The sequence below is a fragment of the Trichomonas vaginalis genome, chromosome IV (genome assembly GCF_026262505.1).
Source record: "Trichomonas vaginalis G3 chromosome IV, whole genome shotgun sequence".
Classification (NCBI taxonomy): Eukaryota; Parabasalia; order Trichomonadida; family Trichomonadidae; genus Trichomonas; species Trichomonas vaginalis.
The window spans coordinates 16,348,039-16,374,850 of NC_067206.1; the positions used below are offsets into that span (position 1 = coordinate 16,348,039).

At 31.7% G+C, this 26,812-nt stretch overlaps 16 protein-coding genes across 16 annotated transcripts, besides 4 other annotated features; 10 read left to right on the forward strand and 6 right to left on the reverse strand.

Annotated features, from left to right (window-relative positions):
• Positions 1 to 538: part of a mobile genetic element that runs on past the window's edge.
• Positions 1 to 538: part of a terminal%2Cinverted (terminal inverted repeat of Banshee-A1 transposon ID:TVAGG3_0105320) that runs on past the window's edge.
• Positions 539 to 813: 275 nt separating this feature from the next.
• Positions 814 to 2,076, forward strand: TVAGG3_0105330 (protein ubiquitination; the record flags this gene model as incomplete). Its single annotated transcript, XM_001313781.1, has 1 exon — positions 814 to 2,055. One exon carries the CDS (start codon positions 814 to 816, stop codon positions 2,053 to 2,055), a length of 1,242 nt encoding a protein of 413 aa, XP_001313782.1.
• A 998-nt stretch (positions 2,077 to 3,074) lies between these two features.
• TVAGG3_0105340 (Chain T Ribosomal Protein S19e) lies at positions 3,075 to 3,668 on the forward strand (the record flags this gene model as incomplete). The annotated part of the gene is made up of 1 exon (XM_001313782.2): positions 3,097 to 3,543. One exon carries the CDS (start codon positions 3,097 to 3,099, stop codon positions 3,541 to 3,543), a length of 447 nt encoding a protein of 148 aa, XP_001313783.1.
• A 613-nt stretch (positions 3,669 to 4,281) lies between these two features.
• Positions 4,282 to 4,880, forward strand: TVAGG3_0105350 (uncharacterized protein; the record flags this gene model as incomplete). Its single annotated transcript, XM_001313783.1, has 1 exon — positions 4,292 to 4,690. One exon carries the CDS (start codon positions 4,292 to 4,294, stop codon positions 4,688 to 4,690), a length of 399 nt encoding a protein of 132 aa, XP_001313784.1.
• An 85-nt stretch (positions 4,881 to 4,965) lies between these two features.
• On the reverse strand, positions 4,966 to 6,578 carry TVAGG3_0105360 (delta zeta tubulin-like domain-containing protein; the record flags this gene model as incomplete). The annotated part of the gene is made up of 1 exon (XM_001313784.1): positions 4,966 to 6,264. One exon carries the CDS (start codon positions 6,262 to 6,264, stop codon positions 4,966 to 4,968), a length of 1,299 nt encoding a protein of 432 aa, XP_001313785.1.
• A 137-nt stretch (positions 6,579 to 6,715) lies between these two features.
• Positions 6,716 to 8,426, reverse strand: TVAGG3_0105370 (uncharacterized protein; the record flags this gene model as incomplete). Its single annotated transcript, XM_001313785.1, has 1 exon — positions 6,903 to 8,417. One exon carries the CDS (start codon positions 8,415 to 8,417, stop codon positions 6,903 to 6,905), a length of 1,515 nt encoding a protein of 504 aa, XP_001313786.1.
• A 46-nt stretch (positions 8,427 to 8,472) lies between these two features.
• Positions 8,473 to 9,036, reverse strand: TVAGG3_0105380 (proteasome regulatory particle assembly; the record flags this gene model as incomplete). The annotated part of the gene is made up of 1 exon (XM_001313786.1): positions 8,473 to 9,036. One exon carries the CDS (start codon positions 9,034 to 9,036, stop codon positions 8,473 to 8,475), a length of 564 nt encoding a protein of 187 aa, XP_001313787.1.
• Positions 9,037 to 11,889: 2,853 nt separating this feature from the next.
• Positions 11,890 to 12,574: a terminal%2Cinverted (terminal inverted repeat of Maverick-1B transposon ID:TVAGG3_0105390).
• Positions 11,890 to 26,812: part of a mobile genetic element that runs on past the window's edge.
• TVAGG3_0105400 (uncharacterized protein) lies at positions 13,077 to 13,301 on the reverse strand (the record flags this gene model as incomplete). The annotated part of the gene is made up of 1 exon (XM_001313789.1): positions 13,077 to 13,301. The coding sequence occupies one exon, from the start codon at positions 13,299 to 13,301 to the stop codon at positions 13,077 to 13,079; it is 225 nt and encodes a 74-aa protein (XP_001313790.1).
• On the reverse strand, positions 13,302 to 13,622 carry TVAGG3_0105410 (uncharacterized protein; the record flags this gene model as incomplete). Its single annotated transcript, XM_051222924.1, has 1 exon — positions 13,302 to 13,622. One exon carries the CDS (start codon positions 13,620 to 13,622, stop codon positions 13,302 to 13,304), a length of 321 nt encoding a protein of 106 aa, XP_051107910.1.
• On the forward strand, positions 15,511 to 16,125 carry TVAGG3_0105420 (uncharacterized protein; the record flags this gene model as incomplete). The annotated part of the gene is made up of 1 exon (XM_051222925.1): positions 15,511 to 16,125. The coding sequence occupies one exon, from the start codon at positions 15,511 to 15,513 to the stop codon at positions 16,123 to 16,125; it is 615 nt and encodes a 204-aa protein (XP_051107911.1).
• Positions 16,380 to 17,156, reverse strand: TVAGG3_0105430 (uncharacterized protein; the record flags this gene model as incomplete). Its single annotated transcript, XM_051222926.1, has 1 exon — positions 16,380 to 17,156. One exon carries the CDS (start codon positions 17,154 to 17,156, stop codon positions 16,380 to 16,382), a length of 777 nt encoding a protein of 258 aa, XP_051107912.1.
• Positions 17,174 to 20,311, forward strand: TVAGG3_0105440 (keratin-associated protein family; the record flags this gene model as incomplete). The annotated part of the gene is made up of 1 exon (XM_051222927.1): positions 17,174 to 20,311. The coding sequence occupies one exon, from the start codon at positions 17,174 to 17,176 to the stop codon at positions 20,309 to 20,311; it is 3,138 nt and encodes a 1,045-aa protein (XP_051107913.1).
• On the forward strand, positions 20,372 to 21,457 carry TVAGG3_0105450 (integrase core domain containing protein family; the record flags this gene model as incomplete). Its single annotated transcript, XM_051222928.1, has 1 exon — positions 20,372 to 21,457. The coding sequence occupies one exon, from the start codon at positions 20,372 to 20,374 to the stop codon at positions 21,455 to 21,457; it is 1,086 nt and encodes a 361-aa protein (XP_051107914.1).
• Positions 21,672 to 22,334, forward strand: TVAGG3_0105460 (uncharacterized protein; the record flags this gene model as incomplete). The annotated part of the gene is made up of 1 exon (XM_001295545.2): positions 21,672 to 22,334. One exon carries the CDS (start codon positions 21,672 to 21,674, stop codon positions 22,332 to 22,334), a length of 663 nt encoding a protein of 220 aa, XP_001295546.2.
• Positions 22,840 to 23,778, forward strand: TVAGG3_0105470 (organellar and viral DNA polymerase type B; the record flags this gene model as incomplete). Its single annotated transcript, XM_001295546.1, has 1 exon — positions 22,840 to 23,778. One exon carries the CDS (start codon positions 22,840 to 22,842, stop codon positions 23,776 to 23,778), a length of 939 nt encoding a protein of 312 aa, XP_001295547.1.
• TVAGG3_0105480 (KilA, N-terminal/APSES-type HTH, DNA-binding family) lies at positions 24,107 to 24,845 on the forward strand (the record flags this gene model as incomplete). Its single annotated transcript, XM_051222929.1, has 1 exon — positions 24,107 to 24,845. A coding segment is annotated over one exon (739 nt), but the record flags the coding sequence as incomplete, so codon positions are not given.
• On the forward strand, positions 25,780 to 26,334 carry TVAGG3_0105490 (organellar and viral DNA polymerase type B; the record flags this gene model as incomplete). The annotated part of the gene is made up of 1 exon (XM_051222930.1): positions 25,780 to 26,334. A coding segment is annotated over one exon (555 nt), but the record flags the coding sequence as incomplete, so codon positions are not given.

Sequence of the window (26,812 nt, forward strand, 5' to 3'; positions counted from 1 at the left end):
CAGTTTTATATATTTGGTTTAGAATGTTCGAAAATGCGTAATATGGTCATGAATATTAATTGAAAAGAACCTTGAATTAATTCAATCTGATCTCAGAAAATATTTTAAATTACAAACTTTGTAGTTTGAATAAATAATTAGTATTAAACTCAAATAACTAGTTTATTTTTGAATAAAAATTATTTGAATTAATTCAATTTTGTGAATTTTCCTTCAAAAATCAAGTTTAAATATCTTATTTGCCATATAATTATAAATACAATGAAACATATTCGAAATTGAAAAGAATGACTTTTTCTGTTCTTTCAATCATTCAATTTGAATTTTGCAATATTGGATTTCTCATTAAATAGCTATTAAAAACAACAAGCAATTTAACTTACATTCAAATTTATTTGTGTTATATTCAATCTTCTCAAAACTTATAATTTTCGGCTATAGCATGATTATATGCTATCTAATATAATAAACCTATAATAGTATCATTCTTTCAATTATTTGAAGAGATAACCGAAAAAATCTATTTTCGGTCTATAACAAAAAGTATTTTCAATTTATTTCTCATTGAATTTTGTAAGTTTTTTCAATTTGATTATATTTTAAAATGTATAACATCACATTCATAACAAATATCATCCCGAGAAATTAATTAATATTTCTGATATTTACAAATAATTATTTATAGTTTTCAATACTTTTTGTAAATTACAAAAATTGGGAACTGAATGCTAATATATGTGTGTAAGTTAATTTCCATTTATTGTCAAATTTTATTACAAAAGTAAACTATTCAATATTCATTTGATTTCTATCATGGCACAGGCACCTAAATTCCAGGAGGATTTGATAGATATGACCGAATCTTTGTGGAAATTGCGTGATACCAATTATGATCATACATTAAATCTTATTATTCGTTTAATTTCCGACAATGAAATCTCAGTATTCAACATTATTGATGCCATTGATCTTGCTTCAATATGGAACTGCAAAAGCATTAAATTATATGTAGATTTGTGCATATCGATCTGCAATCGCAAACCTCTTATTGGAAAAAAATATTTCAATAACAAAATGTTACAGGCCTTACTCGTTAAAAAAGGAATTATTGGCTTAGAAATACCATTGAATTTTGTAAATTATTCAGAAAACCAAATATATACATACAATTTCAAAAATAAAATTATGCAATCAATAATTTTCGATGATATAAATTCCTTACATGTTTTAACTGCTACATCAGCCTTTGATTATAACCAAACGATTAACTATGCTAACCTTTTAGATATTTCTGCCACTTTTGGTGCTGTTAATTGCTTCAAGTATATCTATCTAAATCATGCGAAAATAACAATCACTACTTTAGAAAATGCATTTCTTGGAAACAACTTTGAAATCGTTCGAATATGTATTCAAAATATTAATAATATTTCGCCACGATGCATTGAAAACGCTATTAAAGCTCATAATTTTGATTTAGTTGAGTACCTCTATGTAAATTTCAATATGCCTATTCCTTTATCATTTGCACTTAATAATTATAATTTTCGTGTATTTTTCGAGTATTTCACAACTGAACAGATCAACGAATCCCTCCTTATATCGTCAGTTTCGCATTCCTTATATCCGATAACAAGATATTTATTAGAAAATAAAGCAAATCCAAATGTCATAGATTCATTCCAGCAAACAAGTCTCCATATTTGCTGTGAACGAAATGATTATAATACTGCTAAACTACTAATTCAGCACCATATTGATGTTAATTGTCTTAATTCAAAAGGTCAAAGTTCTCTGATGATTGCAGTTCAAAACAATCATGACAGATTAGCAAGGCTTCTTCTTAATAATGGAGCTAAGACTGAGATCATAGATAAGTATGATAAAACTGCTAGAATGTACGCAAAAGAAAATAATAATCTTAAAATTGTGTTTATGATTGATAGATATTCTAGAATTGAAAAGAAAGTCAATTCAGAGCATAGCATAACTCTTGATATGATACCTTCATCAACCTTTTCAGATTTGCATAAAATTGTTCTTTTAAATTGTTAGTAAATACATTAAAATACTTTATATAACAAAGTTAAATGTTTGAACAGGTATTTACTCCTTTTTATGGGAAATTAATAATTCTATTTTTAATATTGTTTATTTGATATCGATTTTCAAGCACAATTAATTCTTTGAGAGAGTCAATATCAACGTTTTTGTGTTTTATTACACAAATGCAATATTTGGTAAAATATCAAAAACGTGCGTGATTGCCATATTCTCTGTGCTTTCCAATATATCGAACTTTTTGTGTATGTGGTAATTTGATGGCCCTAATGCTTGATTTTGATTATGCGAATTGATGTTTTCTTATCATGTCAACTTCTATCACGATATAAGCATGGACAATATCACACTCAACTAAGGGCAATTATTCTAAGTCATATGACATTCATTTTTGTTATATTTGATGATATTTTTATTAACAATTAATATTAGAGAAATTTTATGCAAATAAATAAAATGCTTATCTAAAGCTTATGATTAAAACATTCATTAGAAATCAAAATCTTATATTTCATGACTTAGAAAAATTTAATTAAATTCTACAATAAAATGAGTTATTTTGGAAGAACTTGTATATTTTTTGAAAAAATAAAACAGAGAATATCATTCTATTTTGTTGTTGTTTAGTAGTTATAAAGCAATTTATCACATAATATGAAATATTAAGAAATATTGGATCGAATATCAATTAATTTCGACATACACAAGATGATTTATCAGTGGATGAGAGTAAAAAACAATTTAGCATAGGAAATAACGATTGGTAGCTCTGATATTATTGTTGACCTAATATTGTAGTTGGAGAATTCATCGACGATTGATGGCTTGTGGTTTATGATAAGAGGACTCATCACTGTATTACTTATGTAATAGTTTCTCCTAAATTAGGTATTTTTGATTAGAATCCTTTTAAAATTTCAAGTTTTCTTATAAAATCCACGTAATATATTCCATATTGATTCTATATTTATTCATTATTACCATCGCAAAATTGAATGAAAATAACTTCCGGACGATAAGGTATGGCCTTTTCCTATGATCGGTGGTAAGACCGGCCACAAAGGCTTCCAAGCCCGCGAAATTGCTGCAGACGTTTTCGTTAATGCTCTCGCCAAGCACTTCCAAGAGAACAGAATCGTTAAGCCACCAGAGTGGGCAGATCTTGTCAAGACAGCTGCTCTCAAGCAGATGGCCCCATCCAACCAGAACTGGTTCTACACACGTGCTGCCGCAGTTATCCGCCAGATCTACATGCATCATGATGCTTCCCTCTCTGGCCTTGCATTCCATTATGGCGCTAACCTCAAGGCAGTCACAATGCCAAAGCACCATCACAACGCCTCACGTAAGGTCATCCGCTCCATTCTTCAGCAATTAGAGAAGGCTGACCTTGTCAAGGTTGGTGAGAAGGGTCGCCAACTCACACCAAAGGGCCAGAGACTTCTTGACCAAGTTGCTACAAGTTGCGGCAAGAAGCAATAAATTTGATCTGCTACTTCTAAATCCGAATTGATTTTTTATAATATAACTTAATTACGATAGTATTTACTTCAATTTTACTTGATCTCTGTTTAAATTAAGATTCTTTGTGAGAAATCCGAACTATTGTTATGTCTACGATCTTATATTTCATTTGAAAATCTCTATTTATTTGGACAAATTGTAAACAGTTAATTTTTTTTGCCATCGTAAACTACGAAGTGAGGCTCCAAGAACACCTGAGGCTTTGGAGCATATTTTCATGGTTAAAAGCCTCTAAAAATGAAAACTACAAAGAATTAAAGCTGAAGAAGCTTTCTATTTGATATATTATTTGAGATATTAAACAAACTATGCATAATTTGAGTAGTACATCATAGAAAAGTACCTATAGTTCAATATCATTTTGAAAAGTTAACTGAAACTTAAGTTAAGAAGATAGATTTTTAAATTTCAATGCTTGAAAGAGATATAAACTCATATTTACTAGTGGATTTTGAACTCCTATCTTCAGCAGTTGTAATAGCTCAAACACGCTCTTGAACCTCTATTTGGTAATTCAAAAAAGACAAAAAATCTTCTCAATTAATTAAAATTTTATAAAATTTTTGACAAATTGAATTTAATTTCGATTCAATGAATAATTTTTTGGTGCATATATGATGATAACTATACATAGTCACATATTTTCGAATAAAAACTAAATAAGTGTTCGGACATTTAAATTGAATAGATTTTTTAAAAAAATATAATGAGTATTATCCCGCGTTATCTCTCGGAACCAGCATATACTATTGATGTTCCCTCCAAACAAGAATATAATGGAACATCACTACAGCCAGTCAGTTTTCAAAGATTTTCACCAAAGTTTCAAAAATGCAAAGGCAAATTCAACTATAATTCATATAAAAACTATAATACGAAGAACGACGAACTTCCCCTAAAGAATCCACTTCAGTTTACATTTAAACTACGTCGTTCAATTCCTCAACCTATTAATCCTGTTTACTGCAAGGATCCAATGAATAGCTTCCCAAACTTGTATACGAATAAATATCAAATTGTTCCATACGCAGAGCCATTTCAATTCACTTCTCAATATCCCGATTCGAAATACGTTGAAGAATGGCCTCGCATTACCATCAATTAGAATTTCTTTCGATTTCCTAAATGTTCTATCTCCAAATTGTTTATAAATAAAAATTACTATTAATATATTTTTTTTTTTACAAGTGATAAGGACAAATGTCTATGCAAAGAGCTAATATGATATGCAAAATGCATATGCAAAGAACTTCATGTGCCGAATAAAATCTTTAATTATATATCTCAAAATAATCAATGCTTTAACATTGCAACTACTATTCTATATGATAGAAACACTCTTAAATTTGTATAAATTAATGAATAAATTACAAACATTTATTACATTGTCTTATAATCAAATAAAACTTGTTCAAGGAAGAGTTTATCTTCCTGAAGTTTGCTCTTTTCCATTCCGGTATCAAGATATTGATGAATGTAAGCACCTGTTTCGATCATATTATGGAATTTTTGAAGTAGATCTTCAAGTGGGTCAATGATCACCTGAGAGTTCGCCATAACAGTTGTATACTGATCATATCCAAGGAATTTTCTAGTACTTGTCGATACAAGAAGAGGATCATCGTTATCAGCTGGGAAGAAATGTTGGCATTTCATTATGTCATGGTTCAACATATATTGCTTAGCTTGGTTCGTTTCAATGCCTCTGAAAACAGTCCAAATTGCATCACATTTCTTAATTGGAAGCTGTCTGCGAGGATCTATGATGGATCTGATCTGACGAATTGACCTACCGACAAAGTTTCCGGTAGCAACCATGGAAAGGACATTATCAATCAATGAACTCCAATTATAATTCGAAAATCCATGAGCAACATCAGATTCAATTGGATATCCGAATATATGAAGTAGTCTTCGTGTCGGAATCTGAACCAAATGCGAAAGTGGTTGGCTCCAAATAGGAACTGTACATAATTCGTATGAGGGTAAGAGCAAACCAGCTAAATTCCTCGAGAATACATCATTCATGTCAGCTAGTGTAACATTTTCAGGTCCTTTTTGAGCAGCACAAATAGCATGAAGGGTATCATTATAAGTAACAACGACAGCATCGCTATTTTTGATCAAAGCAGCAAGTGAAAGAACCGAGTTATAGTTCTGAACCATAACACCGCCAAAAGTGTATGGCCAGACAACATTATTAACGATTTGAGCGCGTGGACCAAAGGTATCACGAACACATTCGGTAATTCTCGATCCAAGTCCACTACCCGTGCCACCTCCCAATGATTGGAAGAATAGAAATCCTCCAAATCGATCGCATTTTTCTGCTTGATGTTGAAGTCTATCCATAACTTCATTTTTAGCGGCGAATCCGTTTTTATCATAACCATATGCCCAGTTATTTCCCGAACCACAGCCTTCTGCCCAGATAGAACATTTATCATATTTCCAGTTTCGTGTAGCAAATTTATCGCTTAATATATCTGTTATAGCTTTTCTTTCGGTATCGATTAAAACTGTTCTTGCTATGTATTGATGATCTGATGTTTCATAAAATAATCTGTGAAAAGCGTCTTGATCAACGTAATTTTGCGCTTCTTTCATATAAGTCTCTGTGAATGATGAGGCCATTTGTACACCACATTGACCTACACCGCATGCAATAAGTTGAGTCATTTTCTTTTTGAATTCAAATTTTTCTTTAATTTTTAAACGTTCACCGTGATTTAGTGGAGAGCAGTCGGAACTTTGTATTTTTTTGATTGAATCTATATCATATAGGCCATGTTGTACCAGTTGATGTACCTGTGGTACAATAAGTCAAAGTTCCTCCGATGCATCTCATTGAACGCGAGATTTTGGAGGAACCTTACCAGATAAGAAATTTTATAAGATGTTTGGCTTTACAAAAGTCCATATGATCGTATGAAATTGTTTCAATGAGATAAATCTCAATTTACTTTATAAAATATAATGATATTACCATCGAGGGCAATACTAACTGAAGCTTCTTCTATTATTTAACTAAACATATTTTATATAAAGTATAATAGTATTACCATTGAGGGCAATACTAAATGATAATGTTGAATTGAGTTTCTCATTTCTTTTTGTACACTCTGATTATATATATTCATCCAAAGCTCTTTAAATCAGTTTGTATGCGAAAGAACCAAATATCAACATCATATATCTTATATCAAATTAACAAACAAAGCAACGTTGAATTATTTCTGTGCTATTTTGAAAAATTAAAAGATTTTCATTAAAATAGATTTATTGCATGTGAATAAACATAAAACAGAATAATTTTTTTATTGAAATTTAAGTTTGTTGAGTTGGTTTTGGATAGTTATAAGTCTCTCATCAGCATCTTGCTTTTGTAGTGTGTAAAGATCAAGCATTTTGTCTGTATGCGCAATTTTTGTTAAGATTAAGTTCTTTTCACGTTTAAGTTCATCTTCTGCTTGAATCAGAGCACTTTCATCATTTTCTATTTCTTCTTCTAGATAGTTTAGAGAAGCAGTTCTCTGCATAATACTTCTCTCTAATGAGAATAGAGATTTAGCTTCGTTTCGCAATTTGAAGTTTCTGGCTTCTAAATCTTCTTCACTGATGATTTGCGATTGAAGTTGTTGGATTTCTTTAATTTTTGATGCAATTTTGTTTTTGAGTTCGTCACTGTCGTCTTGTGAAATGGAATTGGCCGTCTCAAGGAGCTGCGTGTTCTCTGCTTTGGCCTTCTCCAATTTGTCCTTTAATTCTGCGATTTTTGAGAGTGAAAGTGGATCTTTCTTCATGTCTTCGATGCATTTTTCCATTTCATCGGCTCTTGCGTTTGCTTTTTGGATTTCGAACTTCAATGATTCGAGTTCTGTAACTGTAGGTGCATCTTTTCTATCAGTATTCTGTAAATTAGCTTCATTTGACCTTCTTTGAGTATCCATGTCAATTGTAGATTTTCTCAAGTCCTGGATATGCTTAACGATGGCGTCATTTGCATTAACCTTTTCTTGTAATGCTGCTTCTGACTGTTTTAGTTCTTCTTCTTTGCGATTCAGCTCTTCTTGTAAACGTAATTCGTCAATTAGTGATAATTTGGCATGTTTATTTTGATCTTCAATCCTCTGCTTTTCTTTCTTCTTCGATTCTATCCATTTCAGTGCATTTTTGTATTTTTTCTGTGTAAACCTTAATTGACGATCTAATTCAGATTTTCTAGCAGACAACACTTGTAATTCTTCTTCATTGCTTTTTGCCTTAGTTTCCAAATCTGTAATGGCTGATTCATGTGGAATTACTTCATCTTTTATGCGATTTAATAATTGATGAAACTGTTCAACAACATATTGGCGTCCTTTTATGTCCTTTTCGGCTTTTGTTGAATCTTCAGGTGATTGTTGATCGGCATTCGATTGTTGAGAATTATTTTGAGCATCATCTAGTTCTTTCTGAGAATATAAGAATTGTTGATGTATGTCATTGTATAGTTGATGGATGTAATCATCATTTTTGTTAATATTTTCCATATCTGCTTGTGTAACGTTCTTTTTTGAAATAGCAAATGCTTCAACAGATGAGTTATTATAGCATGCAAGTACTCTATTACGCTCAGATTCGAAGATTTCTACATTTTTAAGGTGACGTTGCTTGGCGATTTCGAGTTTTTTCCGATGCATTGCTAAATCAAGTTCTCTTTGCTTGAGTTTTTCAATGAAATACGCATCTCGCTGAATATGTTTTGCATTAGTTGTCGACGTTGATGTAATTGAGCGTGAAACTTGGCTCTTCGTTGATTTTGTCGAAGAACGAGAAGAGCGCAAGCTCATGAATTGAAAAATTTTTGATAATTTATAAAATGTTAATTATAGATAATATTTATATTTATTCAATTGCATCATTAGAAATAAGGAATCTTCTAACATCTCTACTATTGTATTCATATGCCAAATAAAGGGGTGTATAGCCATTATCGTCCTTTTCATTGATTTCTGCACCGTGGGCAAGAAGGAATTCGGCGGTTTCTTTTCGATTAAACATTGCAGCATAATGGAGAGCAGTTTTTCCTCTTTCATCTTTAGAGTTGATATCAATTCCATGGGATAAGAGGATCTCTATTATTTGCTCACGACCGTTTGCTGCTGCAGAGTGAATAACACTTCTTCCATAAGAGTCTTTTGCATTGAAATCTATTCCATGGGTGATCAAGTATTCATATGGTAAATAAATATCATAGTAGGTTGCTTCAACAATGCATTTTTGAATATCATTTCCTTGATCAAAATAAACAAATAGTGCTTGGATATTATGATATAAACAGCATTTTTCCATATCGATTTTCATTCCATATTCAGTCATCAGGAAGGAAACAAAGTCAATATTATGAGAAATAATTGCATTCTTCATGCATTCCTTATCAGGCTTTATGTATTTCAAACATACACTCATGATATCAGGATTGCCGCTTAAAAATGAAAGCTGAGCACATTTACGAGTAATTGGAGTGCAGTATGTTGTTAATATGAATTTGAAACATTTTACGGCTCCATGATAACATCACATCTCAAGGATTGAAATCGGAGAAATTGGATAAAAATCGGAATCAATCTCTTTGTTGATATCAAGTCCATTTCTTTCAGATATCACAACAAATGACTCAATGTCATCAAACATAATTGCTCTATATATTGAATCTTCGTCATGAACATCCAATGAATATTTTCGAGAATCATATTTTTCAAAATATTGAATTGTGTCTTTGTTTAATACATTCCCGTATTTTCTATAATAAAAATACTGGAAAAATGCTGATTTATAGTTCAATTCTACAGATTTATTATCTTCAATAATCTTTAAGAATAAGATCCAATATGACTTGAAATAACGATTATTGTATTTGGACGCAACCGATAGAATTTCAATTATCTGAGATGATAACAGTATTTTTGTTTCAATCAAATTCTTTTTGATAACATTGTAAATATTGTTAATTTCATCTTCATTGTATGTGCGTAGTTTGTATAATGCATCAACTGAATCAATATAATCTTTGCTTAGCTTCATTAGCTCATAATAATTGATTTCATTCATTTAATCTTGGAATAATTTTCCGACATTAGGGGTGTGAATCACATCAAAATTTTCCGGATGAAACCTTGATTATAGATATAATTTAAAGGAGGAACCGGAAAGTGTTTCCACTTTTTGAGAGGAACACTTTCTGTTCTTTATTTATTTCGAAATCTATTTGAGATTTAGATCTGGCATTATGAACATAGAATATGTATAATATTTAAAATGAAATATATGAATTAGGAGGAAATTTGGATTTTTTCAAATGATATAATTACTATATTTATAGTAAATATTGAGTTTTTGATGGAAATGAACGGTAAGATGGTTGTGCATGATGAGATCAATAATATTATATTGTTAGTATGTAATTTAAACAATATTTTATAATTTACATTTTATATTATAGTTAGATAATGAAATTAACATTGTTAGTACAATTGATTCAATAGCTAGTAAAAATGTATATAATAAATCAAGTATGAATTCGGATTTTTCATGAAGGAATTAGAAAGATGAGATTTTTCTTTATTGAAATTTAATAAATAGAAAGTATATTGATGGTGAAACACATCCATAAATATGGGGAAAGCAAATATTAGCAAGATTTCGTAAAATGTTTAGGAGAATGTTGAAAAAGGAGAAATTTTATTTTGAAAAAAATTGATAAAAAATAGAAAATAAAAAATTGAAAAAATAGATAGTATATTAATAGATAAATGCAATTATTAAAAAAACAAATTTGAATTTTGATATGGGAATAAAATTATTCTCACAAATTGTAAAGATTTGAGAGCGTTTTGAAAAAAATCGAAATTATCAAAATGGATAAATTATGAAAAGATTAATTGTGCATTTGAGTTAAATAAAAATATATTTGTAATTGAGATAATATAGGCTAATTCAAAATTTGCTTTGAAAATGCATTTGAATAGAAGAAAGAAAAATAATGTTTAAAGAAAAATAATATATAAGGCTGAATATAAAACAATAATTTGAATTCAAATTTACAATAAAAGTATTGTTTTTAAAATCAAAATTGAATAATTTGATTTATTTATTAAAATATATTTGATTTATCTTGTTTTTTAAAAATTACACCTTCTCTCAATTTTTTATTATCCTTTCAAAATTGCCGATCATTTCTTAAAAAAATTTTGGATGAATTAATAATTTGATTTGTTTATTAAAATGTATTTGATTTATCTTATTTTTTTAAAAAAATTACACCTACTCTCAATTTTTATTATCCTTTCAAAATTGCCGATCATTTCTTAAAAAAAATTTGGATGAATTAATAATTTGATTTGTTTATTAAAATATATTTGATTTATCTTCTTTTTTAAAAAATTACACCTACTCTCAATTTTTATTATCCTTTCAAAATTGACGATCATTTCTTAAAAAAATTTTGGATGAATTAATAATTTGATTTGTTTATTAAAATATATTTGATTTATCTTGTTTTTTAAAAATTACACTTCTCTCAATTTTTTATTATCCTTTCAAAATTGCCGATCATTTCTTAAAAAAATTTTGGATGAATTAATAATTTGATTTGTTTATTAAAATGTATTTGATTTATCTTATTTTTTTAAAAAATTACACCTACTCTCAATTTTTATTATCCTTTCAAAATTGCCGATCATTTCTTAAAAAAATTTGGATGAATTAATAATTTGATTTGTTTATTAAAATATATTTGATTTATCTTCTTTTTTTAAAAAATTACACCTTCTCTCAATTTTTTATTATCCTTTCAAAATTGACGATCAATTCCTCAAAATTTGAAATCAACATTATTTATTATATTCAAATTTTGAAGGCATTCTCTTTCTCGTTTGTTTATCTCTTCTTATTCTTTCAGGGATCTCTAAACTATCTATAGCTGGCAAGTTTTTATAACTTGCCGTCATTTTTGCCAGTTCTTCAATTTTTTCATCTGATATTTTCGCTGTATAACAATTATTTAAATATTGGTCTACGTTAATTCTTAATTCAGGTTTTTGATTGTTAAGTGCTTCAATATGAGAACAAACGGTTCCGAAACGCTTTGTTTCATTGCAACTGCAAAATCCTTTACCATTGAAGATAAGGATTTTTTCTTCAAAGCCAAGCCTATCAATAACTTTAAATAAGTCTTTGATTTCGCTGTAGTGAACATTATATGAGAACGATTTTTTAATTACAAAATCGATAATTTCTTTTGATTGACCACAGTTTTTCAATAGTTAGTAAACATATCAAGGGTACGGAGGCACTGCGCGCCTCCTTACCCATTATATGTGAATTTGACACTTTACGAAACCGTTAACGTATATTTTACAACACAAACGACAACACTAACTTAACCTTAAATATTTACAAACCGCCACCCACTTCACCTCACTACTGTAAAAAAATAAACGTTCTCACTTACAAAAGTATTGCAACTCCTCCCATTGCTGTGCTTCACACAACAGTTCATATTCTTCTGACTCACTTTCTTCTTCATATAGGTCAAAATCACTGTCAAAATAAATGTTAGTAAGTTTTGACAAAGCTAATGAAACACGCTTACCGTTTGTATCGTATGCTTGTATAAACTTTCCATTATGCTTGTAGTCATAAACGCTCAAACTAACTTTACCTTTTCTCCCTCGTATCTGATAGAATGTATTTTCACGAGGAACGAAGAACAAATTCTTGAACTCATGACCGTTGTAGTTTGTTATCTCAATAGTTTTCGTCATTTATATAAAATTAAAATAAAAAATAAAATAAAAAAATAAACTTAAAAATAAATAATATCACCACCCTCACACGTATGAAAACATAGCACAAAAATAAACTTAGGGTAGAAGGTTAGATCTAACCCGATTTCTAACCTCTTTTCTACCCTGTTGAATTCATTGCTTTATAACTCTCTTCCTTGGTTTCTTTTTAGTTGCTTTCTTCACGTCTGTCTCCAACTTGACTGTCTTTCTTCTTCGGCCGTAATGATACCAGTTACTTCCACCAGTCAATGGGTCAAATGGTCTTTCGTAAGGGTTTCCATACATTCCATAGGGACCATACGGAAGAACTACTAGTGGAGAAGAAACATTTTCTTTAGTTCCATCGACTCTATTTAAATGCATTGTTTCACCTTTCATCTGGTCATTAAAGTCTTTTGCGTGTTTTGCAAACTCATCGTCCTTTCCTAAAGCATTTTCTGACTCAGTCGCAACCAAATTGGATGCTTTATTTATGAGCCCTATTTTATTTAATCTTAACTTCTTTGCAACCCAGCCTCCAATCTTTCCTTTATTTGCATCTAATGTCTTCGAAACCCTTCCTCCACTCATTTTATTTACTGCGTCATAAGCTCCAAGTGCTTTTGCTCCAAATGCTAATGCTTTTGTTCCCATTACGCCTAAAGCTGCCCAAGCGACCATTTACACCATATTAAAATCATCTCTCTTCAATATTATCTCATAAAAGTTCTCGTTACTGGAGAAAGTCAATGAAACATAAACATTCTCACGGGCTTCGCCCTCACCGCTTTGCGGTCTATCTAACTTCTTTCTTATCTCATCTATTCGCTTCAAAATGTCTGAACAATTGCTAACATCTTCTACAACAGTTATTTCATCATGAATGACCTTCAAGAACAAACTCATTTAATATGCTATTAAAATCATCTCAATAATGAGTCCATCCTTTCCATCTTTAGGTAGCACAACATCTTTCATTGAAGAAGGTTCGACAAGTCTTATGTTAAACTTACTGACAAAGTTTGTTATACTATAATGCTTCGGCGGCGAATACATATAGTTTGAAAGACATAATATAGATTCTTCAGCAAATTCACTTATACTGGATTTTATAACAATGTTCTCACGAGACCAAATGCCACCAATTGACAATCTTGTAAGCAATCCTGCTGAACCTTCTACTGTAAACGTCGATGGTAACATTCCACGAAGGTCATCTATTGACATCTTTGAGTCACTGAATTTAAATATTTTCTTAAAGCAATCGTCATTATCTAACCATGCAATAGCTTTGAAGTTTTCATTCGAATATACATCTGCTTCATTAAATGTAAAACCTGACTTCTTTGCAGAGACGACTTTAAAATCTATTGAGTTTGTTTCAAAATTATATGCTATGGTAACTTCTGAAGGTAATGGATGTCCTTCCGCAGTAAGTTGTTCTCTCACTACCGTTTGAAGCTTTGTGTTAAAAACTTTCATGTCATCTCCTGTATCTAAGTTCACATACACAGCAACAGGAAAACTATCTTGCTTCTTTGTTTCATCATTATACCTCAAAACATTAAAGTTCTTCAATAATATTGTTCTTCCTGCTGGAATACTTCTAACTTGTCTTATTTCAATAGCTTTCTCACCTCCTACATACTCTACCCAGTGTCTTGGATATTCATAAGTATACTGACTTTCTTGAATTTTGGTAGGTTTCATCATAACGTGTTCATAGTATATCTTTATACTCTTGTCAGTTAGACTCGGTGCTATGTTCTGAATATTTCTGACTTGCATTTTTAATGGAGATAAAATGAAGCATTTAATACATGACGTAGATGAAGACATGAATGAAACCACAGATAAACTTAACTCTTCTCTCATTCTTCCTTTCAGTAAGGACTATGAGTTCTGTTCAAATGATGTTTATTTCTATTGTGGAAAGATGGGGTCAGGAAAGACATTTAACCTCATTCGTCATATACTCATAACAGAGCGTTTAGAAAACGACTCTTACTATGACCAAATCATTATATCAGCAACTTCAGACTCTATGGACTCAACAGCGAAAACATTTATGTCAAAAGTTCAAGCCTCTGTCGTTAAAGTTCCAGATAGCGAACTCATTGAATTTCTTCAACGTTACATTCGACGTAAGAGGAAATATTATGCTATCGTAGAGTTCATACAGTCAGGAATGCAAAAGACTTCTGAGGAGATGGAAAGAATTATTGACAAACACCACTTACGTCAGTACTCAGGAGTTTACGATATGAAACGACTGACAAACTACATTCTATCAAAACTTTCAAAATACCCCTTCAAAAAATATCCTTCAAACACTCTGCTCGTTTGCGACGACTTCGCCGGAAAAGGTTTAGTTTCAAAGCCTGACTCACCATTAGCTAACATCATAACTAAAGTCAGACATTACCATTTAACTGTAGCAATACTTATGCAAACATGGAGGTTTTTAGCTTTAAACATAAAACGTCTCATAACTGACTTCGTTATCTTTCAAGGTTTCTCACGCTATGATATTGAACTCATTTGGAAACAGTCAGGTATAACATTACCTTTTGAAGAAATTTGGGAAGCATATAAGTCTCTCATCTCTCCTCGTTCATACCTTGAGATTCATATCATGACTAATACCATTAAAGTCAAAAATATTCCATGGGAACGACCAACATTATTTTAAAGCTTAACCTTCAATTGACTGATGGTAAACAAATTCCATGCATCTCTGTCGCCATTTCTGTTAATATTTTTGCTGTCATTCATATCATCCACTTCCCCATCCGTTAGCTTTTGAGGATATGCGTTAGAATAGCTGTTCTTAAATGAAGGCTTTTCACCTTTGAGAGCATAAACTCTATAACTTTCTGCATACTTTATGTTTGAACCTCCTGAGCCATCATTGACATAAATTTTTATAGGCTTCCACCCTTTGTTCATGTTCCTGCTTCTTCCCTTAGCTCTTTTGTTCAGTAGTTCTACATCTTTATACACAGCACCTGTCTCAGTGAATTCAACAATATTTTCATTCGTTAGCTTTACATTCAAACCCTTGTCGAGTATATTGTTCATTTCATACATATAAAAGGTTTTTATTCTATATGAAATGAGAAGCAAATCCATCTTAGCTGGTGCCGTTAATGTTCCAATTGAACCAACATCAAATGTTGACTCACGAACGACAAACAATATTGTCATAAAGAACTATAGTTCAGAGTGTTTGAAAGAAAAAGAACCAGAACTTAAGTCGGTGAATTTAAACTCAGCTTCAAACGCTAACGCTACATCAGATGTTAAGTTAGAGTATCCACCACTGGACCAAATTCTTTCAAGAGAAGCCAACGACAACCCTTACACAAATGTTCAAACAAATCCTTCAGATAACGTAGACCATTACCTTCTTCAGTTATATCAAACTATCTTACTCAAAGACGATAAGAAGCTTTTGACAAATCTTATAAGCAAGAACCAAATAATTCTAACAAAGGAGGACCTTGAAAATGTTATATCACGAATAACAGGGAAACAATGTGTCATTGACTATCTCGACCCTGAAATCGAATGCTGTGGTCAAACGCCAATATTCATGAAAATAGGTAACATCCGCATCATTGAAACACCAGGAACTACAGGAGTTGAGTTTAAGTATAAATATTCAAACGAGTATACAAAACTTTCAACAGAATATAAGCTTTGTTTGAAATATGTTTTAGTAAATTAAAACAGTCAGGACCTTCGGTCTTGGCGCTTTGCGCCGTCAGTCAAAAAAATTCCAAGTTAACAACTTATAGTATCTGTCCAAAACTTCTTCAACAGTATCGAACTTATCTTCATAATGCAAACCTAATCTTATTGACTTGGTGCAGTTTTCACTAACACAATATTTTGCTGTTCTCTTGACTGACATAACTAACTCATTTGTTTCATCAAACAGCAACAACCAAAGTTCATGACCTAATACATAACATTCATACTTTATATTTTTAGCTCTGAGTTCTCTTGTAAGCTGTTGCATTTAATATTTTCTAAAAAGTCAACTTCAACAGTCATTCGCACTGGTGCCTTCAGTTCTACAGGCTCTCCTTGAAAGTCAACAAGTCTGAATTGCATGTCTTTCAAATTATGAGGACTAATGCGAACCCATTTACCTAAATGAGTTGCTATGACAGGAACGTTTGGAATGAACATTGAATTTACTTCATAACAGAAAGACTTATATTCTACTGAACCTTTACTATTAACTCCTGAAATACCTGTGACATTAGCTATTTTTGACTCAATGTACAAACAGTTGCCATAACATACGTATGGAACAGATTTCATCTCAATCGTTTTGTCAACACTTTTCAAAGGAAATGTCATATGGTATGCTCCCAGAAGCAATTGAACTCTATGACTCATTCGTGTTATCTTAAACTCCTTCACATAACTGAACTTCAAAACTCCTGCAATAAGTTTAACATTCATTAAGTTTTCTTCGTTATCCTTGTTTATTGTAGTATTTATGAGAGCATTTAACACTCCAGCTAATGTTTCCATCTTATATTCTACATTATTGTGAAATCTTATTTCGTGCTTCTTTCCATCTATTTCAAGCTCCATGAAATCTGTTTCGTCAGTTATAACGAATGAAGCAATAGTATTAAAGTCAGCCATTCTGAAAGCAAGCGCTTCATTCTGAAGTCCTAAGTTTGTTTGTAGTTTTATTGTCCCGTATTCGTTCGGGTCTGTACTTTGCAAATAGAACAACATTTTATTCTTATTAAAATATGACTATTGCTGCATATGCGTATGAAGCTGATAGAGCTAAACGTTTATATTTTGGTCAATACTCTCTCACACTTACTGACAAATATATTGTTATTTCTGATGGAAATACTGAGAAATATATAACATGGAAGGACTATGAAAAGTTTGACCCTATTTTAACTCCATGTACTATGCCATTCATTGTAAATGGTGAAGTTGTCATGAAGAATGACACAACAGTATATAGGTCTGTTTATGAAGCATTAGAATATATGTTGAATTATAATCCCGAAAGATTTGACCCAAGCACTACGCCATGTGCAATGCCCTTTATTAAGGATGGTGAAATCGTAAGGGTTCCGAATTCAACGGTTTATACAGCTGTTCAAAACAGTTTACAAAACATTTTAGCGAATATCTTTAATTCAGAAACTACAGAAATAAAATTACCGTATATAACAGATGCTAAAGAAATTAAATCAAAAACAACAACATTATTTACGTCACTTAATGATTTAATGACTTATATAATTAATACTCCTTCTCCGACTACGGCATTTGATCCAAATTCGACGGTTTGCAGTGTACCTTTCATTAAGGACAGTTCAGTAATTGAATTAAGGGATTCAACAGTTAATGAATCATTAAAGGCTTCATTAATGAAAATCATTGATTTTAACTCATTCATGAATACATATAATTCATTCATTAATGTTTCATACACTTCTAAAGAAGGTGAGCCAAAAACTATAGATAAAGCGGTGTATGAAATAAAAGCACCAATGACGAAATTGAATTCGTTAACTTTTGATGGTGATAGTTCCGTTAACAGCATGACATCAGGAAAAACGATTTTAACGAAAGAATATTTAAAATCTCATGTTAGTGAGTTCGTTGAAATTGAAAAAGAAGGCGGAATTAAGTTCGATCCACTGGGTTTCATTTTCAATTTAGCGAATGCGGGTGTTAGTTTCGCTGAATGGACAACTATACAGAGTGAAATAAATGCAATATGGGCGTTTTTGGGGTCAAAAGCGGGAATGGGTGAGCTTGTAAATGCTGCAAGAACATTAGGTGAAACGGGAAATTTTGTAGATGGTTTTAAAAGACTTGTTTCAAATGTTTTAACAAACACAAAGAAATTATTTAGATATACCATACATAACGGCCAGATTTTCGAACAGGTAGCAACAAACCCTCCGGTTATGGCTGCGTTGATGATGGTTAGAGACATAAAGCCGCGTAGCGGTGAGGGCGAAGCCCACGAAGAAGAGAAGAAACCAGAGGATACGGGTCAGGTTATTCGAGACATTAAAAACGTGTATCCTGAAGTTATTGATTTATTTAGAGGTGTTAATGATTCGATTTCAAATCATTCTATAACCCTTGATGAAGAGAATAAATTAACAGATTATATATTCGTCATTATTGCAGAACTAATGAAGAGAATAAATGAAAAAGGTATCGCTGATGTCATAAATGTCAGCGATGTAATGATGAAAAGAAATTTTGACTCATTATTTACAGAACCGAAAACAGAATATAGTCTTTATGACGTAATTACTGAATTAATGAAAAAGATTAATGATAATAAGAGTTCTGGCGGAAGAGTTGAATTAGAGGTGAATGATGTTAATGAGAAATTAGATAGTAAGGCAGATAAAAACCATGTTCATTATATAAGTTCAGATGAACAGATTATAACGGACTATCATGGATATTTAACACGAACTGAAGAAAGAGTGAAGACGGAAGATGTTAATGAAAGAAGATATAAATACATTCGTGCTGAAGGTTATGACATACGCTGTACTGTACAGTATGATGCGGGTAAAGCACCAGAAGCATTTGGTTATAACGATGAAATTTATGCTTCATACTTCTTTGTTAAAGGTGTATTAGTTGAACCAAAATTTACTTTGAGAATAAGTAGAAAAATAACCGTTGAAGATGCTATTAAAAGTAAAGCAGAGAAAGATGAACTTGACGCAACGAACAAAGTTTTGAAATCTCATAAACATAATATCTCCGATATAAATGAACTTCAAGCTACATTAAATAGTAAAGCTGACAAGAACCATACACATGAATCCTTCACTACTGTTAGAGCAGACGACATAATATTGAACTATACCCTTGGTTCAAGTGCACCTTTAGAGAATCCAAGTACAAGCGTAAAAGATACACTAAACTCCTTAAATAACAAATGTATAAATATCGAAGGACATGTCAGAAACTTTGAAACATATGAACTACCAGCAATGTTAGATAAGAAAGCAGATAAGAACCATACACATGAATTCTTCACAACTATTAGAGCTGATGAGATAATATTGAATTGGGCTATTGCTTCATCAAGCATGCGTGATGAAGATATGTGCACTAACCTAAGAGATATGGTTGTTGATTTAGCCAATAAAACCGACAAAATATATGTAGATGAAGAATTAAATCGTTATGATACAAAAGCATTGAGTTATACAGAAGAAGCAAAGGAATGGGTCAATGAAAATTATGTGAAGAAGTCAGAAGTAAATGATGCGGTTAATGGTAAAATTAATGAAAGATTTTCGAATATAGATTCATTAACAGTTAATGACATTCAATTACATCATCAATTACCTGGTCAAAAGAATGTAGAATATAATAATCTTACTCATGTTCTCGATGGTTTCGATGAATTTAGAACTGATGCAACAAATGCGATTACAAGCATGAAAAATGAAATATTGCAAGCTATATATCCTGTTGGTTCTTTATATACATCAATGAATTCAACAAATCCCGCAACATTTCTGGGTTTTGGTACATGGCAGCAGATTGTAGACAAATTCTTATACTGTGCTAACTCTTCAAAGCAAACAGGAGGCTCAAAGAAAATTACTGAAGCAAACTTACCTGCGCACACTCATACAGGAACTACAAACTTTTCTGGCGACCATAGCCACTCATTAAGAGACCACCCATTATACAACTCAGACTATGAAGCTGGCAATGATGTTTTATCTCCATCTTATAACAATTCAGCAAAAAAGACTTTTCGACCAACTGAACCAGGAGGAAATCATGTCCATACTTTCACAACAAATCCAACAGGCTCGGGTGAAGATTATATGCCACCATTTATGACTGTATTCGCATGGTACCGCGTTCAATGAACGCGCTTGAGCCTGCTTTGCAGGCTTAGCGTCTTGAATAAAATCTTTATTTTTACATAAATGAGCTTGAAAGAAGTATTCGAACAACATCCATGGAGGTCATTTAAGAAGTTCAATGAAGCTGCAAAGAGTTGGGGATTTACTAACAGAGCTGAAGTGAAAAGGTTCTTTGACAAAAATGTTGTACATCAAACAAAAATAAACCCTTACGACTACTTTTTACCAATTTACTCCAACACTCCTGACGCATACCAATTTGACACTCTCATTCAAAGCAGAAAAGGAGGACATAAACCATTCCTCATCTTCATTAATGTTAACACTCGTAAAGCATATGCATATCCAATGAAAAATAAAGGAACTCGTGAAGTGTTAAGAGTTTTACAAAAGTTTGTAGCAGAACATAGCCCAAGTACTTTAACATCAGACCAAGACAGTGCATATCTCAGCAATGAAATCACAGAATTTCTCATTAAGCATAACATAACTCACTACACTACCGAAGACCATAACCATAACATACTCGGCATCATAAACCGCTTCATAAGGACTCTCAGAGATTTAAATCAAGAGCGAGACTTTACCGAAGAAACAATGAAACATTTTCTCGAAGTATATAATTCCTCAACACATTCTACAACAGGACATACACCAAATTCAATGACACAACAACAAGAAGAAAAGTATATACAAAAGAAACGAAGTCAAACACAAAATATCAGAAATTCAACACAATTTACCCTCATTCCTGGAACAAAAGTTCGTGTAGTTCTTGACGACAAACCGTTGACAAAGAAACGTTTAAGGTTAAGTCAAAATTATTATATCGTAGACTCTACGCAAGGTAATGGATATCTTATAAAAGCTGCTGACGACTCCATTGCATTTTATCCTCGACATAAATTGGTTGAAAGTAGTAATGGCAAACTTGCTGAAACCATTGACGAAGCAAAGCGAGGAGTGGTTATTGAAATACTTGGCTATAACATAAACGATGACACTTATAAAGTAAGATATGAAGGAGGCGTTGAAGATGTTATACCATCTAAGAACTTGAGAGAATCTAAACCAACTCATCTGGGACCATTAGAGCGGGAGTACTGGAAAGATAAAAACATGCCAGAAAGAATAAGAAAATTCTTCTAAACTTTTTCATTAGATGTAAATCAGACATGAACGAGAACAGTCATGATATCATTAATGGTACCATTTATTTACACCAAAAATATATTTAGGGTAGATGGTTAGATCTAACCCGATTTCTAACCTCATTTCTACCCTCATGAATTTCCTTAAGACAGAAAAAATAAAGTTAGTTTTATTTTTATTTATTTTTTTTATTTTGTATGTAAGAACAGAAATGTCAGTCGAAGCACAGACGTTCACGAACAAATCTAATGGCGAAACATTCACAAAAGGCACTTATAACGATATTGAAGTCTTACGTAGAGACAAGGATGGTTACATTAATGCAACAAATATGTATCAGCAGTTTAGGAAAGACTTTAGAAAGTTGTTGAAAAATAAGTCCTGGGAAAAGTATTATAAGGCATTTTGTGAAGAATATAGCAACAGTCCGAATTCCGGCGGTTGCTTTTTATACAAAATTCATGCAGGAATTCCTGATGAAATCAAACAGGTTAGAGGAACGTATGTAGACCCAAGACTTATAAACTATATAGCAATGTGGGCTTCTCCAAAATATTGCATAGCAGTTGGAAAAATTATGGACTCCATAGACAAGAAAGTTCATGAGAAGTTAGATGAAGAAGAACTTGAAGATACAGTAGAGAATGCAAAACATTTGTTTGAAGAAGAAGTTAGAAAAATGCATGAAAAACAATTAGAACATGAACGTGAGATATGTTATGGTTATAGAGATTCTCCATACGAACTAGACCAATGGGAACAAGAAGATTTAAAGAGAGAATTTAGAGAATATGAACTCGCTAAGATAGCATTAGAAGCTGCAGAAAAGAAGTTAAAAGTTTGGGGTCGTTTTGTACAAAAATATTGTGAGTAAATGAACCATTTATTTTTGTCATAAACGACCAAAAATATATTTTATCGTTAATGGTTTTTAGGTGTCACCACGTCACCATGTCACCAGGTTAATTAACTTCTTTAAAAAATGATGACAACATGACATTTAGACAACAGGTACGAAAACATTAATATATAAAATTCATGAAAATTCATGCAGGAAATTCTTGAGTTTTGGATGAAAGAATACGGTCGAGACAAAAGTGGCTCAACCTCAAAACAAGCATTTTATGAGCTTACTAAGGGCGTTATAAATGAATTCAAAGGTATTTACATACATCCTGACCTCGTTCATTTTGTTGCTGAATTCAGCAAAAATAATGTTTAGGGTAGATGGTTAGATCTAACCCGATATCTAACCCCATTTCTACCCTCAACCGCTAAGCGGCGAGACCCAAAGGTCTTGAATTTTCATGAATTTCCTTAAGATAGAAAAAATAAAGTTAGTTTTATTTTTATTTATTTTTTTATTTTGTATAAAAGATATGATTTCAACAATCGGCACAACAACAATTCAAACAACAGCACCAAACTCGTTAGTCATGAATACAACATCTATGTTAGTAGAGATGAAAAGCTTCATTCCTTCTTCATTTACTTTCGAAACAGAAATACAAAAAATTAAGCAGGAACTTTTAACAAGTAATTTAGACTGTACCGCACAGGATGAAGAAAATGGAGAATATCTTTATGACATGCAAGATATCATAGACCATTTACCTAAATTGCCTGAAATCCAACAACAAAAACTCACTATTCCTGAATTCGATGAAATAGAAGTTAAAGTTAGTGATTCTGCAGAAATACAGAAGTTCATACGTAAAGTAAATTATGAGTTTCTAGGATATCATTGCAACCATAAAGTTATGGATAAAGATTGCGACATGGTATATAAGAACATCTCTGACATATATAAATCTGGGGAGTTTAAGACATACGACAACTTTGTTTCATTAGTTGCAAAATGTGTATGGCAGATAAGAGATAAAGATAGAAGAGGTAAGGTATGGAATGAACAGATAAAACCAACTGCTTCAGATTTAAAGAAAACCATTGACGCTTTAGTTATTTTAGCAGGTAAGGTTTCAGAATATAACGCAAAAATGAATCCGCAATGTTCGAAATGTAAAGCAGCAATGAGGAAATATAACTATTCAGTAAAAGAGATAGAACGTATGCGAAACGACTATGCTGACTTAAAGAGGGAGGCAGAGAAACCAGCAGAAGATAAAATGGACATGTTAGCATTTCTGAACAAAAACTATCCAACTGCTGACGATTTCCTTCTATCTGATGTCAAGAAGAAGTATAAAGAAACTTTCGGTATCGTTAAAATTTTTGATATCCTCAGCGAAGAAATAGAAGCTACAAAAATATTTAAAATTTCACAAATTCATAACGTTTACCATGTAAAACGGTTATAAATAATAAGGGTAGAAATCGGGTTAGATCTAACCATCTACCCTAAAATATATTTTTATTGAATTCAGCAACAAAATTCTGAGTAAAATAATTTTTAGGGCATGTGTCAAACCGTTGAGTTTTCACAAAATTCCAAAAATAACGTTTACCATGTGAAACGTTTATAAAATAACTGGGGTAGAAATGAGGGTAGAAATCGGGTTAGATCTAACCTTCTACCCTAAAATATATTTTTATTGAATTCAGCACAAAAATAATGAATTTCATTAGTTAGAAAAATAAAGTTAGTTTTATTTTTATTTATTTTTTATTTTGTATGTAAAGACAGAAATGTCAACATCAGAGAACACAACAATTGCTATCGTTCATGAAGCCATAAATGAAGAATACGAGTACATACAGTATAACAAACAGTTACGTCTCATTCGTTCAGTCAAAGACGATATGTACCAAATGCAGAGTATAATGAATGCTCTTCGTTCTACAAAGCAAGCATATCATTGGTTTGAAAACCAACAGACAAAAGAACTTTTAGAAAAATTTCCTCATATGATTGCTTCCCTCGGAAAACCGAGAGAAGAGATTCCGTACGAAAATCGCAAGAATTTGGCTCCTGGTTTGAAAGGTTATTATGTTCATAGATTTTTAGTAAACGCTGTAGCAATGTGGGCTTCACCTCGTTATGCTTGTTATATTTTCATGATGTTAGATGAACTATATAAAGCAGAACGCGGAGAGATGGAAAAGAAACTTCAAGCAAAAGATGAAGTCATTGAATCCAAAGACAAAAGCATACAGAAAAGAATACCGCGTTCAGTACCAAAAGGAAAGGAAAAGAGTTATAAGTATATGATTTATACTGAAGAGTTGGAAAATGAAGAAGATAAAGATATGGTTATGTTGCATTTAGTGAGAAGAAACAACAAGAGCTTTTATGACTTAGCTAAGATATATAAATCTGACAGAAACTGGTTCTATCGTGAAAACTTACCGATTTCAATGACACCGAATGAGCAAATAAAGGAAATTGTCAAAAATACTCTTTCTCAAACACACTATGACATCAAAGGTTGCACAATACTTACATTCAAAGAAGACTTAACATTACTGAAGGAAAAAATAACAGAATATTTCGATAACTTCAAAGAGGAAGAATAAAAAAATCTAAGCTAATTTTATTTTTTTATAAATTTTATCTCATATGAAAGAACATGAATTTAGAATATTCGGAACTCATGACAGAAGAAGAGAACGAACAACATGTAAAAGATTATGCAAAATTTCTGAAGACATACAAAGCATTTAAACAATATCTAAATGCTTCTAAAGATTATGCAAAATTTCTGAAGGTATATAAAGCTTATGAAAAAGCGTATGAAAAGTTTATACATTGGGGAATTGTTGTAAAATATCCATATGAAGACTAACCAAAAATATATTTTTGCTTAAATAGCTTCAGGGTCAATTTCTTCAACCATTTCACTTCCTTCGTCAATGTCAATAGAAGCTTCTTCAACCTTTGGTAAGAATTTCTGTATAACATCTTTGTTCGTTATTGTCTTCAGAGATGAAGGATATATTTCACATTTGTTTCACCTTTCTTATATTCTTTCTGTTCGGAAGATTTAAAGCAATACTGAAGAAGTCAATGTTAGAGTTCTTTATGATGTATAATGTGTATCTTTGACATTCACGAAGAAACTCTTTTGTTTCAAAACTACTGCTAACTCTTGTGAAGTATAACGTTTGCGGTCAATGACGATAGCTAATGGTCTGACATACTGACCAAACTTAGATTCTTTCACAACTTCTTGTTAAAGATAACATTAACATTTGAAGCATTATTGAACTCATTCTTGATGGCAGTAGCGAGAGCATTGTATGAAAAGAACTTGCAATCTTGCATGTGTTTCATTAAAATAAAAATATTAAATTATTTTGAAAATAACTTAAAAAATCTAATCTAATTTTTTCAAAAAATATTTTTTTATTTCCTACTAAAGATGTATCGGAAGTTGTCTAAGTTAGAACACTCGGAAATAAAACAACTTCTAACAGAAGCTAACATAGAAGTAGCAAAGCATTACGCAACAAACAAAAAAGCACTCGCTGACATCCTCAATGACTATAATGGTGCAATAAGTTATGATAGAATTCATGAGTTCATAAAGCCGCAACGCGGCGAGGACGAAGTCCATGCAAGAGCATTTCCTTTAAATGACGTTGCTATTGACTTATATCATAGACGTTCAGTACCTCATGAAGTAAGAAGAGAAATGTTTGACATAACAAATGCAAACGTTGGTGAAACAAGAAGAAGAGACGACACACTGAAACAACAGAGAAGAGAGATGTTTAAGAGCGCTATAGAACAAGTTCGCAAAGCTAACGATGTCATTCGTTCCATTGACGACAAACCAAAAGAAGGTGAGAGATGGTTAAAGAAAGATGAAGAGAATAGGAAGAGAAATGTGAAGTCAGGCAATAGACTCATTGACTTTAACATCGAAGCTTTAGATGAACCAAACAGAGACTACTTACACAAACATTTCGGTAAGGTTTTCATGAGACTCTTAGAGAAAATTAAAATAAACTCACAACAGAGATGGATGGTATGTTATAAACTTGGTGGAAAGTATGAATGTTCTACGTTAAACCTCAATAATATTGGAACATTACTACATCAGCTCTTGAAGGAGAACTTTATATCAGAGATAGAAGCAAATGCTGCAGGTATTGTTGAAATGCACTATGACTTCTTCTTGACAAACATAAAGAATCTTACTGAAATAAAGATGTATGATTTAACAGAATATGAAGGCTTAACGATGTCAGATGTAAAGAAAGGCAAACCAAAAAAGAGACCATATAAAGATGAAAGCACACTGACAAATGACCAGAAAGCCATTTTAGAAGCTCTTAAGCAAACAGGAAACTCAGCACTTATAGAAAGCTTTTGGAAAGATAATGGTGAAAAGAAGTTTTATAAGAAGAGAAGCGGTCAGTTCTGGAAGTATCTTTGCACATTACCTATAA